This window comes from Rhipicephalus microplus, chromosome 2 (genome assembly GCF_043290135.1).
Source record: "Rhipicephalus microplus isolate Deutch F79 chromosome 2, USDA_Rmic, whole genome shotgun sequence".
Taxonomy (NCBI): domain Eukaryota; kingdom Metazoa; phylum Arthropoda; class Arachnida; order Ixodida; family Ixodidae; genus Rhipicephalus; species Rhipicephalus microplus.
The window spans coordinates 269,948,665-269,964,253 of record NC_134701.1 but is presented as its reverse complement, the minus strand read 5'-3'; the positions used below and the strand labels follow the sequence as shown (position 1 = coordinate 269,964,253).

Genomic DNA, 15,589 nt, shown 5'->3' with positions numbered 1-15,589 from the left:
AGCGTTCGCAACCGACGTTATCTTATTTGATAAAAAAGATTTTTTACTAAAACTAACGCTTTGTTTGAAAAACAAGAAAATAACAAAACTGAAACCAATTGGGTATGGAAGTGAAACTAGTGGTGCTCATATTCTGAAATCGTTGGCTCGAACAGCAGCGCGTTTCGCATGGCGCTTAATCGTCCTTAGTGTTCGTTGAAGTAAACTAGTGGTGAACTAAAGTTTTCGTGGGTGCACTGAACTGCTACTGAACTTCACCTTCGCAGTTGTCGTTGTATTTCATTATTTGGTGTTTATTGTGAGATCCGCTGAACAAAGGGCGCGACAATGTCCGAAAGAAAAGTTCTCAACGTAAGTGCTGCGTTCGATATGTTTTTGAACTTATTTGTGAACACCATTTTCACGCGCAGTACTCCCAATGCGCTATGCTCTCTGTTTCTCTCACATCAGAAATACTATCCTCCGGACTTCGATCCGTTGAAAATACCGAGACTTCGGCTTCCTAAGGACAGACAGTACACGGTTCGTCTCATGGCTCCTTGCAATATGAGGTAAAGTTCAACCAGGAGTTTGTCGACGTAAACACCCGTTATATGCAAAATATCTTCGTTTTTGCAGGTGTAAAACGTGCGGCGAGTACATCTACAAGGGGAAGAAGTTCAACGCACGGAAAGAAACTGTGCAGAATGAAGATTACCTGGGGATCAAAGTGTTCCGTTTCTACATAAAGTGCCCACGCTGCCTTGCTGAAATAACTTTTAAGGTATGTTGTCATTTGTGTAGTTAAGCACCTGGGCTTATTGTACCAATTACTAGCCATCAAATACCCATTTGGTTACTTTCCGTTGCCGTAATGACCTTAGTTAACGCTCAAGTTTTTAAGGCGAGAGCCTTTAATAACTCAATCTCGCGTCCGCCCGTCCGTCAATCCTGTGATTGCTGACAGAGTAAAAAATAATAAAAATGCTTAAATTTAGTAATAAACATGGCCTAGTTATTTGAATGGTCACATGATTTTGCCAAACACCCTTTGGAATTTACAAGGTGTCCACGTTCTTTCCCACCTTTTCATGGATCGGCATGGTCAACACTTGCAGCAGGCTGCCCATTGGCAAATAGAAGCCACCACTGAGATGAAGGAGCCCTTCCAGTGTAACAAATGTGAAACCTCGTTGTATGAATCCTTCATCTGGAAGCCAGTTTCAGATGTCGAGCTCCTGTCCATCCATCCGTCCATTTGATGGCGGGTACAACATCCACGAGTATCACTTTAGCAGAACAGACTGTTGGGCTAGTTCAATATCCATGAACACTGAAAAAAGTGAAGAAACTGAGGGGCACAAGAGGAAGAGCAGGCACAGGACATGGGCTGTGTTGTGGTGCCTTTTATCTTGACAATTTGTTACCGCTTTCAGTAATATGGCATGTGAAAGGCCAGTCTCTCATGCATTTTCTTCATTTCCTAGACAGATCCTGCTAATTCTGACTACATCGTGGAGCACGGCGCCAGCAGGAACTTCCAGGCTCTCAAGCTGGCCGAAGAGGCGGCCGAGCGTGAAGCCAAGGAAGAGGAAGAGGAGGAAAAGAACAACCCAATGAAGGTTAATACAGCAAATTGATTTGTTTTCCTCTTTCACTCGTCTTTTCATAGTCGGCAGTTGCAGTTTTCGCACACTGCCTGCCTTCACGTTCTGTGCTTCTATGTTGTTTTTAGAGGAAACGAAATCAAGGAATGTGGAGTTGATGTGTTAATCACATAAGGCTGTAGTATTTATTACGCACTTGATGAAATGACGCGGTCCTGCAACAGCTCTTATTCCTTGCAGGTACAGCCGCTTCTACTGGCTGTTTTCTCCAATGTACAACAAAATAGGTTTCATTTCCTTATCTACCCCCCTGCGAATTGTAAACACCAGTTGATGGACCTGGTATCTGATCGAGCGACATCACACATGCTCATGCGAGTTACCCTAGCTGCATGCACGTGTACACCCGATAAAAAAATTGTTCCAGCTGGGGGATTACTGTTCTGGGTCCCTAATGTTAAAGAACGATTCTTTAACCATTATGCCACTGGCACTTGTCTCAGCAGGGAGATTAGAACTCCTTTAGCAATGACCCACGCATTCTGACCTACATATTCACTGGTTGCGAACTTCATTCTCTGCTGAACGACACCTAAACAAATACTACCTCATCAAAACGAACACGAGAAATGTTTGTCATTAGTAGCACGTTTTTTTTTAAATTAAGTAAACCTGTTTATGCCTTCTTTCCCAGAGTTTCTGGCTTGTAGTGTGTGATTGTGTTGTGCTTACCTACGATATGCAAAGACGCTGAAAATATTTGTTGCATGGTTTTCACTGTAATTAACTTTTTACATAAGTTTGGAACTTGAACAAAGAAGGCTTGAACAACAAACTTGAAAGTCACTTTTTTTACAGATATATTAAAGGTAATGTCATGCTTCGCGTATTGTAATCAGGCATTGATGTTTTCACTCATTTTGCGGCCGATTGAATCAAAAATAAGCCCCCGCCTCGTTTCCAGAATGTATTAGAAACTTGAAATCTTTTGTTGAGTGGCTAGCAGCCCTGAAATTGAAGACAAGTGAAGTTTACAAATAACGCCACGAGTTGTATCATCTGCAAATAAAGCTGAGCATGCACTTTCTTTTGAACATTGCTAATGGCCAATCATGATTGCAGCTGCTGGAGAAACGGACAAAGGCATCCAAGCAAGAGATGGACCTGATCGAGGCCCTTGAAGATCTGAAGGACCTGAATAAGCGGCAGGCGAACGTCAATTTTGACGACATGCTCGGACGCTATGCTGCTGAGAGGGAAGCCATGCTTCAGAAGCAAGAGGAAGAGGATGAAAAATTTATTGCGTGAGCCAATATGTATATAATTCCCAATATTGCCACTTCTAGTTCAGAGCATAGCAGATGCAGTCGATCCCAGTTATATCGAACTTGGAAGGTATCGCGAAATAGTTCGATATATCGATGATTCAAAAGACAAAATGTGCACATTTAACGCCTAAGTTAAACAAGGTGTGAACTGCAAGTTACCGCACTTTATTTAGCATGAAACTGTTTCGTAAACTTGTCTTGCTTCTTGCTCGCCGTCAAGTTTCAGTCATCCTCAATATCTTTTAAGCTTTTCAAATAGGCCAATTCTGCTCCTTTGGCCACAACAGCGTTGATTGATGCAGAATGTCGATGCATGCCTTAAAGTGCGGCAAAAGGTTGGTTAGCGGCGGCAGCGAAGGCGTCGGCATATTGATAACCGCGTGGGTAGACTTCCGTGGCACGTACCGGCAACGGCAGCCATGATATTAGCATCGATGCAGTCTGAAACAGCCAAGCCATCTGTGCCAATGAAGTCGCTATGGTGTCTGATATGGTTCCCAAAAATGCTGATAAGTCACAGAATTCACTGAGGCCCCGTACGCCACTCTTAGTGATGTCTGTTTTGAGAAATTTGTTGCCTTGGATAGCAACGTCGATCCATGCAATCCACAAACGAAGAGATAAATTGTGCAGATGGTTCGGCTAGTGGACTACGACATAGAAACTAACCGCCACCGAGGACTACCGATGTTGCTGCTGCTCTTGCGCTGTGTTTTTTTTTAGTTTTGTTTAAGAAGCACTTCAACATGTGTAGTGCTTGGAAAACTTGCCAGCTGCAGCCAGGTTCGGCAAGAGAAGATAACAGACTATTTTTGTAGAGAACTTTCAGGTGTGATGCAATAAAAGTATAGTTTTTTTGTGCATTTTGCTTAATTGAAAGTGGTTTAATTTAAAGTTTTTTGCAGTTCCTGTGAACTTCGTATTAACAGGGAGTCGACTGTATGCACGTACGCTACGCACACGTGAACTTACGTACAGGGTGGTTAAACAGCACCCCACCTCCAGAAAATGTCAGCCGTAGGACCCTGATGAATGTATTCATCAATATAAAACTCATAAATAGTCAAAGTAAATTAATTTTCAATTAACCTGGATAGATTTCTGGAAATTAGCGATCGGTTACTTCAGTGGAATGGTGGTAAATGCATCATTTGGAAACAAGCCTGTTCCTACATAAGTTGCACTGCATTGTGTCGGAAAATAACCAAGCGATGTGCCCACAAGTCGAACGCTCCAAAAGCCGGAACAATCACTTTTTGCAGTTCCTCCGAAATTTTCTGCGAGCTGACAAACCTAAACTGTCAGCGTCCCGCATTTGATGAGAACACAGCACCGTCTGTGGACACTGTGTTGTAAATGTAGGCATGAACACCTAAAGTTTGTCCATAATAAATATATTTCAGGTTTCACTACTACAGTTCACTCGAAAGAAACGTACGTCACTGGCAGGGGCATAACGAAAAATCTTCTTAGTGAGCTACACCCACCCTTTATGCATATTTGCACATGCGTTTGTGCACACGTATGCTCGCATGCGATACAAAATGTTTTCGGGGTGAGAGATTACAGCGGCTTAGAATGAAAATGGGTAGCACATCATCTTGCGCAAAAAACAAGCATATGCGAAAAATACTTACACTCACACACATAAATTTCATAAAGCGCTTGCTTAAATAAACAAAGCTATACTCTGCATTTAGTGAAACCGGAGTATTGACAAGAATGCACACATGCTAAAAATGGTGTACTCGCATCGCGAGCAAATTGATTAGCACAAACTACCGTAGTGTCCATAACATTTTTTTCAATGCATAAATTTCTAATCAAGGCCGTTCTCCGTCGCACGTCATCTGCATCCTTCGGGAAGTGATAGAACAGTATGTAGCCATTTTTCCACCGCGATGACACGAATTTTGGTGCACAGTAATGGTCTTTGAACATCACTTTCTTTTTGCGGGGGGGGGGGGGGGGGGGGCGCATGCGGCAGTTTTAGTTGTGGCCGCTAGGTGGCAAGTGCTCAGTTTGAATCGCTAATAGCAGTACTATTAATAGTAACATTAGTACCCAAATACAAAATCTTTCACCTTAGAGGCACTCATTCTAATTAAGCGTGGTTACCAATATTCTGCTGTACTTGGCCAATGCAAAGTGTTACAGAAAGCTTTGTGCTATTATTGCTACCAGCTGCTTTACACTTCACTGTTACACAAGCCCTGCCCACTGTCGTGTCATAGAAATCGCAATTTTTTTTTTTTTTTTTTGCGTAATGTCATCCTTCATAACAGTGCTCCTGCCAGCTCTTCAGAGATAGTAGGCGTTACTTTGCGACTTCTGTCCTGAGTGATTCGCTATGTCTTTTCATGTTCAAGTAGCCATTGCTCATTATCCAAAAATTCTGGTCTCTCAGAGCAACTTATCTGAGTGCTTACTAAAGCATTAGCTGTGCAAGTATCTGTGAACCACCAAGACTGATGCTGCACTACCTTATTTCAGCTTAGCAGACGCTGTCGGCTTCCTTACTATGTAATGACGCTGTCGGCTACTTTACCTATGATTCAGCCAGCGTTGTTTGCCCCTAGACGTTACACTTCAACGGGGAACACATTCACTCCCTGCCTTTCAGGCTTCTTAAAATTTCTATTTTAGCAAGCTCCTTTGCGATTTACTTGGTTCCTTTATACTTTTCCTATCTCAAGCTCATCGATATGGCATGCTAGAAAAACTTCTGTTGCACTACACAGATTCCTACAACAACTATTCTTATGTCATGATGAAGCTGCCTCTCTGTAATAAATAACCCAGCAGAAGCTGCCTCTTTGTAATAAATAACCCAGACAGATCTTCTGCGCAATGAACTTGTATAGTTCAGGTTTTTTTGCTTGAAGACCTACGCATGCACCTTTTCTGAGCATTGCCAGTTGGTAGAGTAGCAGTGAAAGCCCTAACTTGTCTCACCGTCACGTTTTAAATTCCAGCTGGTGTTTATTTCATGCTGGCACCTGTTAACAGCGGTTGTGCCCCTTCTTTGTCTCATGGCATTATGTATAAATACATCTACATCCAGGCACTAAACAAATGAAGATTCAGTTACCACAGAGTCGCCCTTGTTTGAATTCCATATTCATTATAATTCTAATTGCTTATATCTGTAAGAAAGATTTTGTGGTAGGTTTTATTTGTAATTGTGAAGGTAGTCGTTTAGTGAGGCTATCAGGAAAGAATGAAATGGGTCCATGTTTTTAATTGTCTTTCCAGCCTATGCCTAGAAATATGCAGCTAGTATGTGTGCGCTTTATGCACAAGATGAAGATGCATCGCAACAAAAGTTCAGTATTATGGAAACCTCGACTTTGCTTCACTCAGCAGGGACAGTGCTGCTACAGTGCTACAGCCTCTGGTGCTTATTTGTTTTGCCCTTTATAATACGAAATGTTCTAGCTGAATTAATATTTAGACACAGGAATTGAAAACCTGAATGCATATGCAGAAGAAAGAAAAAAAGGATGACACGAAGTTAGCAGTTAGCTGTATGCAGTGATAAAAATTGCAGTACTCTCTTTCTTATTTTTTTGTTCAGGTCCGTTTTTGGAAAAAATGAAGGCGCCACAGTGAAAAGAATTATTGAAGACAGTGACGAAGACAGTGGGGAAGAAGTGTTGAAGAAGCCAAAAACAACTTATGCAAAACCTACGGATATCCTAGCAGAGGTAAGCTCTTAATATCCAAGGAAACCGACGATCAAAAGGCTACGTAGGCTGTGACGGATGTCTCACCATATTGGGTATGGAATTGTGTTGTCGAGCCTGAGGTTCTCGTTCGTTACCAACTATTGTGACTGCATTCGGGAGGGGGGGGGCAGAGGTGGGAGGAGTACAAGGAATACTGTGGGCGAATAACTAGTGGTCTACTAAATTTACAAATTGGGTGATAAGAAGATGGATGGCAGTCTAAGAGGTAGGTGTTATGATGAAATGAGGAAATATGCAACTAAAGGGTGGTACTCGCCATGGTGACTGAGTGGTTTTTGTTCTGAACTGTTAAGCACTAGGGCATAGGTTCGATTCCCAGCCTTGGTGGGTGCATTTTGATATACTGAGATTTAGGTGCACTCTAAATAAACCCACATGGTCAACATTACACTCAAACCTGGATATACCGAACTCGTATATAACTAAATATCACTTATAACGAAGTAAATGAAAAATAGTCTTGCAATATACTGTATTTACTCGTGTAATGAATGCACTCACATAATAAATGCACCCCACAAATATTTAATGCTGCATTAGACTAATAGTACTATCACAATACACAATGTGCTTGACCATCATTAAAGGCCCACTCTTGCATTTTTTTTTACTATGTCAAAGTAATGGTGCTTCTACATTCCCGAGACACTCGTGTTATAGGCTGCATGATAGAAATATGAAAAAAATGTGGCAATAATTTAAAAAAGCAAAAAAGTACAATACTGAAACCGCAAGCTAACCAAGCAGTTCGTCTTCACATGACGTAAAAACTGGTAAAATCTGGAAATCGTGCAAGGCATGCTGGTTTTCACAAGTGCAGAGTATGAAAGCTGCAGAGGTGGCGTTGAGCAGACGCTCAGGAGAAGGGTGACTACACCGCAACAGCAATATTATGTCTGTAACAGACCGTTCCACGTGGACAAGCTCCTCGGAGCTGTCCCACAATGACAGCTGCAGTTAATAGGCATTTATAGAGATCAGTTGGTGTCGCCATTCGTTTTTCATGGAGTAAAACCAGAAGTAGCACCAGAAATTCAGCCATGCGATTGCCTGGAAGTGCATTCTACTGCCAGATAGCACCACCTGTCTTAGTGGCCCAAGTTTCCGGTTACTACAATGGGGCTCTCAGCTAACGCTAGGAAATCTGTGGGAAACTAAATATTTTTGTTATATTTATAGGATGAGTGCATAACTTTGTACATAGTGGCATTTGACACATGGTAGGTAGGGTCAACAAAATTTAATATAAGCCATGCACAAGTCACCTTTCATGGCATGCACCTTTCTGTACAGCTCTGTAAACTTCGAACCAATTGACAGCTTCGGGTTCGTCTGTATATGTTACAGAAAGTGTTTCTGCATGGTTAGGTTTGGGGATGAGCAATCTTCAACCAGTACATTATTAGCTTACTTTCTGTGTGGTAAACCAGCACTGCTAGCTAAAGCACTTCATTATCAAGGCGAATGGTAATCCTTTGCTGCGGGTGTTTCGTGACTGATACGAGTGCACAGCCCACAGTGCAACACTACTCCTACAAGGAACTGAAATTCACGCTCCCAAACAACGAAGCTCTCGCTAAACACCCACAATTGTTGCATTCTGGACAGCAGATGCCGTAGTGGCACATCAGTTCTTTCACTTTTGTCGCCTTGCCATAAATGGCATTATGCACTATGTTGCCAATAATTGTGGGAAGCCCGTTGGCAGAGTTTGGGCAATCAACAACATTCCATTGTAAAGATTCTGGGTATCTGTCCAGTCCGTAATATGGCATAAATGACAGAATCCTGTAAAAGAATGTACTCAGCAAAATTTGTTGAGATCCACTGACCTCAGAAAATTCATGGTGGCGGCCTTCAAAAGTGATGGGAAGGCTGCAATGCCTTGTATTGGAACCTTTTAGCACCTCCAGTCCCCCTCCCAGACGTGCATTTCGATGCCAGAATATATGCGTATGAAAATAGGTGTATCAGGCACACATGTTGCTGAAATAATTGGTGCTCTGTTTGCAGGACTACTGCACTCAGCCAGCGAAAACTACGAACCAATCAACAGCTTGTGCTTCGTCTGTAAAATCCAGCTCTTCAAAGACAGCACTTATTGGTTTAGTGCGGCCAAAGGGGTCAAGTGCTTCAGGAGTTTGTGGGACTACACCCCAAGCCCCTAGTTCCTCCAGCGTGGCACAGTCGGCACCACCTTCATCAACAGGGCTTAGTCTGTTGGGCACCTACTCTGCAAGTGACGAGAGCAGTTCAGACTGATGGCAGCACGTAGCTGTAGTTTACATGTTTTTATTGCCAAGTGTTTCACAGTGTACAGTGGGATCTCACCGTGAATTCATCTGCACGTGCTGAATTGTCACTTTCACATATGTGCTGCTGAACTGGGATGTCTTCAAAAGGACATGCTTGTTTCGATACATTGTTTTAATCTGGCTAATCTTCAATGAAACATGACATTGGGCTGGTTAAAGCTAATAGTTTTAGCATTATAGTGTCAAGCGTCATCATGTAAATGAATCAACAGGCTGGCAGTTTTACTGTCCATATTGAAGGAAGATGCAGTGAACATGCATAGCTATGCTGGGAATATAGTAGTCAGGTGCTCTAGCCTCGTTAGATAAACCCCTCACAGCCTCACAACAAATGCATACCTTCAAACCCCTCACAGCCTCACAACAAATGCATACCTTCCAAGTCTCCCAGATTGGCCGGGAGACTCCCGGATTTTGACTGCTTTTTCCGGTTTTACGGTTGTCATGAAAATTTCCCGGAAATCAAAAATTCTGTGCATGATCTGACTGCTTTGACAAAAAAGCAGCTCAATCCGCTCCAGGCTTTTCAAACCTACCCCATTTTATTATAAATGAGCTTAAGAGGCGTTCATATAAACGTACAGCATAATCTCAATGATGCGAAACCGCGGCAGACACGAAATTTTGAAATTCCCCTGCCAAATTTCGCTATGCTCATTGGGCCTCAAACCAAATGTTCCGAACACATTTCCTAATCGCGGCAAGTGATACGAACTTTAATATGGAAACTGTTGAACGAACGTTGAGAGCAGCGCACTCGAAGCTTCGGAAGTACACATGCGACCGGCGCACGCACTGTCTTCTACAGTGCGTGTGATTGTCGTTGCCACAACTGCTGTAGACGAAACCACGGTCGCTCTTGACACGATCATGTATAGTGACAACGTAACTGACGGAACCCCGAAAGTGTGCGCTCAACCAGTCAAAGCAACGCTGCTTTCCGCAAACTTTTCCAACAAAACTGCGGCAGACGTTATCGTAGATGGCATAAAAGGACTTAGTTTCAAAGGCGCATGCGCAGCCAACCACATGGGAATCGTGTCCTTCTTGTCTCTTTGCCGTCGTTTTGTTCTCGCGCTATAACTATCGTCATGTCATACCAACTAGCCCAAACTGCCACACTTCTATGTAAAATGAACTACTCTTGGCCGCAACCGCTGCGCACAAAACCGCGGCCACAGCAACGCAATAGCGATCTACGAGCTCTGAGGGCACGCAGCGGTAGGTTAAATGCAGTAAATACGTAAAAATTTTAGAAAGTTACAGTTTCAGTGCAATGGTGAAGCAATATGTGCAACAGCAACAACTTGGAATGTAACACTGAGAACGGCAAGCAGATGAAACGTGCAGTGCGATGCTCACACACAAATGACGGACAAAAACCATACTCGCAGGACGACAGCAAACTAACAACGTTTACCGCTCGACACGTAACGCGCTGTTTAAACAAAAGCGCTGCACGATACGTAATCACAGGTATAGATGAGTACAAACTAATAAGTGTCCCATCGTTATACCTCGCTGTGTATGAAAAGCGCACTGTTTTTGCAAAAGGGGCCTGTGCAGAGCCCAAAGTGACCTTTGTGGGCCCGGCAACTAATGCTTTCGTTTCAGTGAAAGCCGAAGGCACTTGATTCTATTACAAAAGGATAAGCGTGCGCGCACAGGCATCCATTCATGGGGCAAAGTACACGTGCGAGATAAGCGCGCATCGCGACAAGCTCGGTGCCGAGCACGGGCGGCTTTTAAAGACGATAGTCTTTCTTAGAGACCTCCGACGGAAGAATTTTTGTATGTCTGTCCATTTGTCCGTTTGTCCACCCTTAACGATACCTTAAAGTTTAAATCACTCCTAACGATAACTCAAACCGCCGACCCCATCCGCAGCGCCCACCAATATTGCTCAAGATTCAGCGTTCGTACTTGTGCGATTGTCAATTAAAAAGCAATTATTGCGCATATATGAGGCACTATAACAACACATCAATAGTATGTATGTGTGCCTTTTACTATATAGAAAGAGCACACATAAGTAATTCTAAGGACCGTAGCGATTATCACGCTGCGCTGACGATGCAACGCTTACCCGAAAAGGCGAGTGTTTCCAACGCTTTGTTAAGACGGCACCTACTCGTAGCCTTGCGTTCTACACCTTATCACTTCCCAGACAGGCGCGCACACGGCGCGCGCTTCGTTTTCCAAGATAACTGCCAGATAGCGCTCATGCCTCACATGTGACGTGACTTGATGCACTCGTTCGCCTCCGCTGCGGCTCGGTGCACTCTGACGCAGCGCCTAAAGAATACTATTCACCAATTTTTTTGTGCAGAACATCACTCTCTCCAGACGCAAGACTATCGTCTTTCGACGACATTTGCAGTACAACATGCAGATACGCGGCCATTTTTTTTTTTTCTTTGAGTGTTCATATATATAGATACGTATACATGTACGGTGAAGGACGGCGGCGGTGGTAACGGCAAAAATACAGCCTGGACTGTCCATATAATTGTTATCGCATTAAAAATTGGCCAGGCGCGTTTTGGCGTTCCTGTCAAAAGAATCTAGTAGTGAGCAAAGCTTCAACCCGCGCTTTTGCGGCAGTCAGCTGCGCCGTCCCGTTCGTTCACGTGTGTCCCAGGAAGATACACGCGAGTTGTTTTGACTGAAATAGATTTTGCTAGTTGTGTTGATCCTTTGAGACTGTCACCTTAGTGAAAAACTCTACCTTCGTGTGTTCGAACACTCCTAGCCACTATAAGACCGCAACGCCGATGTTGGCGCTTGCGATTGAGACCCCCTTCCCACCCCCTTTTGTTTTTCGCTATGTTTGCTTGTCCTTGTTTTCTTTTGTGCCCCCCCCCCCCCCCCTGTAGCGGAACTCTCCCGGATTCCGAATCTTCAAAATTGGCTAGTATGCAAATGGAAGGTCTGGCGATGTGGTGCCATAATAGTTAAATGCGTTTAATGGGTAGCTTGCTGTTGTCAGTGTAAAAATCGTGTAGTACTTCAATCCTAAGTGATTAGAAACAAACCAGCATTAAAAGAAGGTGATAGAACTTGAAATAAAGATTTAAGAAAATGATAAGCAAAAGGCAGGAGCAAATATATTACTCAAGGTGAACATAATTATTACCTTGATTGTACAGTTAACTACAAAACTTTGCTTGTACGTGCCATTCACCGTTAACCGCAGTGCTAGGCCGGAAACGGCCTTTGTTATTTATTAGCCTTTCAATATTCTGCTGCGTAGCGCATTGTTAGGTAGCAGTTTTCATACGTAGTGCCTATCTGCTGTATGACTGTCGCTTTCTATTTTCATAGCAGGATAAAAGCTATCACAGTGTGCCGAACAGCATTCCGAACAGCGAACAGCATTGTGACTGGCAACACTCACGCACATAGAGGTAGATGCCAAAAAGCGCGTCGTGATAAAAAGTGAAAGGTGAAAATTATTTGTACCTAGTCAGAAAAGAGACTGGTCGTAGATTGAGGGAGGGATGCTTCTCGGGTTCTGTGGTGCTGTCAATCACCACTGACAAAGCGGAAGTGTCGTGGAGAGACAGCATTAACCTACTGCTCTTAAGTATGAAGTGCATTTTCATTTACTTTCCTTCTTGAGAGTACAAGCATGTTAGTATTGCTGTCCAAGAAAAAAAAAGTAGAGACATCGGCACAAAGAATGCAACTGTTCGGCCTTCCATTTCTTTCGGTGTCTTTCACTTCACTTTACATCTCGTGATGCGATTCTCAATGGGGCCACCTAGTGGACATGTCCACTTCAGTGGACTGGATTCAGAACCTCGAAAAATTGGCGAGACGTGATATCACATGGCACTCTCGACCATGTGATCGCACCGAGCGAACCTGCACATTCCCAGCGTAAAGATGAAAAAAGTGAACGAAATGTATAGTAACAGGACACTATGAAACTGGACAAGTAAGAACTTGCATATGAATGTGTTAAGCTGTTTGAGAAAGATGCAGGGAATGCGTGCTGACCATCCAGGTACGTTGGGCGGCCGGCTGCGTTAAACCTAATTCAAAGGCTAACCCAATTAGAGCTTATGCATGGCCATCGAGATGTGTCCCAGAGTGGATCTCTGGGGGCAGCATTTGTTGCGGAGAAACGCATTCCGTCCTTCTCACTTGTGTCAAGAGTAGTGAAAGTTTCGTAACATTAAAATGACACAGAAGATGGACTGGAAACGGGGGGGGGGGGGGGGGGGGGTGCTCTACTCGCCAAGTTCTAGCCAATCAGTGAAGGCCAAAGTGGACAGTCCCCAAGGTGGACTCGTAGAGAATCCCACACCCGTCATGAAATTTGCCTTATGCCACACATTTTCAGATTTCAAACTCTCTTGAATACTACTAAAACCCTTTTAAGTACCTGAATGACATTGCTATGAAGTGACATGTATATATTGCTATAATGTATAAAAACTGCATAATATGTTTGTTTCCTTTGTGTTTCTTACGTCGTGTGCTTTCTTCAGCTGCCGTGCAATGTCATATTGCATCGGTAAGTCATATGAATGCCATGCCCATGTTTCTAGCGCCCACGTTGTTTATAATGACCTGCTTTTGCCTGCACAGTTTTTCAGTTGTTCTGCTCCATTTGTCATGGAGTTTCTGACCAAATTAGGTTTATACACAAAAATGTCAAAATTTAAAGTTTGGTTTCTGGTTCATACCTCCTGCCGCTAGGGACGCAACTAATGCTAGTGAGCATCTGTTCGCTCACGTCAGCCTCAGCGCTTGTGAGGATGTCTTGGCCAGCGCAGAGCAATTATATTGTGTAATTATTATGCATAAATGCAAAATACCTTGAGTTGACGTATGGAACACTAGTTATCTAGAAATTACTTGCATTCGAATGAAAGCCTACAAGCACAATGCCTCATATAGGTCGTCCACACCATGCTAGTCTATGGTGACAGCCGTTTTTCACCGCTATACAATAAATGCTTGACCCTCTCTTTAATTGCAAAAACAATCACATATATGCTGGCAGTTTGTCGCATAGTACGAGCATTCTGACTAAGAAAAAGCCGCAGAGTAGCAGACGAATAGGCTATATTCACTATACGGTTGAACGAGCATGAGGACACAAGCACCCAAAGCAGCCCACTGTCTGGGCAGTTTAGGAGTATAGTATGTCGTGGTCATGACAATAGAACCATCCAAAAGCAACACGTACATATATAGTTAGTGGTCTGCTGATTGAAAGAAGCGGAAGTCATCACACAGGTGACGTGGCATGTAGCCCACCAATTGCTCACTACAATTAGGAATTTGTATTTCAGCTAATGCTGCTATGGTGTGCATATTGTGGTTTCTTTCAAAAGCCGAGGATATTGTAAAAGCTGGTAACTGTACTAGAACGGAAATTCAGGATGGATTTTGGAAATGCTCTACCATCATTAATAGCTATGCATTCTACCCAGGCATGTACAAGCATCTTAGAGAGTTGTTTATTCTATATGGGTCAACTTCCTGTTTCATGCTAATTAAAGGCACTGTGCCGATGCCAACTAAAAGAAAACATTGCAGTGAAGGCTGTGACACAGTGAGCACAGGAGATATAAGCATGATACTGTATCTCATTAGGGGAAAAACAGTGTACAGTAGTCTTGTCATACAGAGCAACGTGCTAAGACAAAACAGCAGGCAATTAAAAACACATTCATCTCAAGCTTCTGTCTAGAGTTAATAGTCTTGTCTTTATTGCATTATTCTAGAAATTTTACTTTCTTCAGAGTAACGGCAGTTTTATTCATCACTGTTTTAGGTGCTTCCATTGTTTTAGCTACCATAAACTTGGTGTAAAAAAGAAAAAAACTGGTATATACATACATTTACATCTCACAAAAGAAAATCAAGTTTGGAATTGTAATTACATATATACCATAAAAGGACTGGCATCAATAAAGAAACCTTAAACCATCATATTATCTGTAAAGAAGATCCAGTCATGACCACAAATACTGGACTGGAACAAATTATTATGCTAATTCTTTTTTTGTTCATGCTGTACTAGAGAAGAATCAATTGTCTTGTGAGCAAGTGTGCTGTTTAAACAAATGCTTACTTTATTTTTCCTAACAGTTACCCTTCTGCTTAACTATTCCGACGACGAATGAAACTGCGATTCGAACCCGTGGATTGCTTACTACGTCACCACACGTCAGCCAATTCCACGTTCCCGCTTCGATCCGCGCAAAGTGATTCATGAAATGACAGAGGCCCAAATCGCAGTCAGAATCCTCAGGGGGGGTCAAAGCTGGAATTTTTGCTTATAGCGTCATTTCCCCCCTGTTATGCAAATGCTGGCTGTGGAGAGATCCAAATCACGTCACATGTCACGTGACTGATTCGTCTGCGATGACGTCCGTCGTGTGAATGCAGCTTCGTATGCCTTCAAGCAAAGCAGAGTACTTCCGAATAAAAAATAAAGAACTACATATTGCAAAGGAGAAAGGCTGATATAACACCTGTACGCTGAACGGTTGTTCTATTTTTCCTGGCCGTGCAAGCTTGCAACCCATAACCTGGCTCTGCTTCTTGAGCTTCAGTAGTCACAATATATAGAATTAGTCAAACTTCCAACA

General features: G+C 43.0%; 1 protein-coding gene across 1 annotated transcript; it reads left to right on the top strand.

Annotated features, from left to right (window-relative positions):
* Positions 1–78: 78 nt before the first annotated feature.
* Positions 79–13,435, top strand: LOC119169980 (splicing factor YJU2). Its single transcript, XM_037420984.2, has 7 exons — positions 79–351; positions 451–551; positions 619–763; positions 1,467–1,601; positions 2,709–2,890; positions 6,492–6,621; positions 8,677–13,435. The coding sequence occupies exons 1-7, from the start codon at positions 328–330 to the stop codon at positions 8,923–8,925; spliced, it is 966 nt and encodes a 321-aa protein (XP_037276881.1). The 5' UTR covers positions 79–327; the 3' UTR covers positions 8,926–13,435.
* The last annotated feature ends 2,154 nt before the right edge of the window (positions 13,436–15,589 follow it).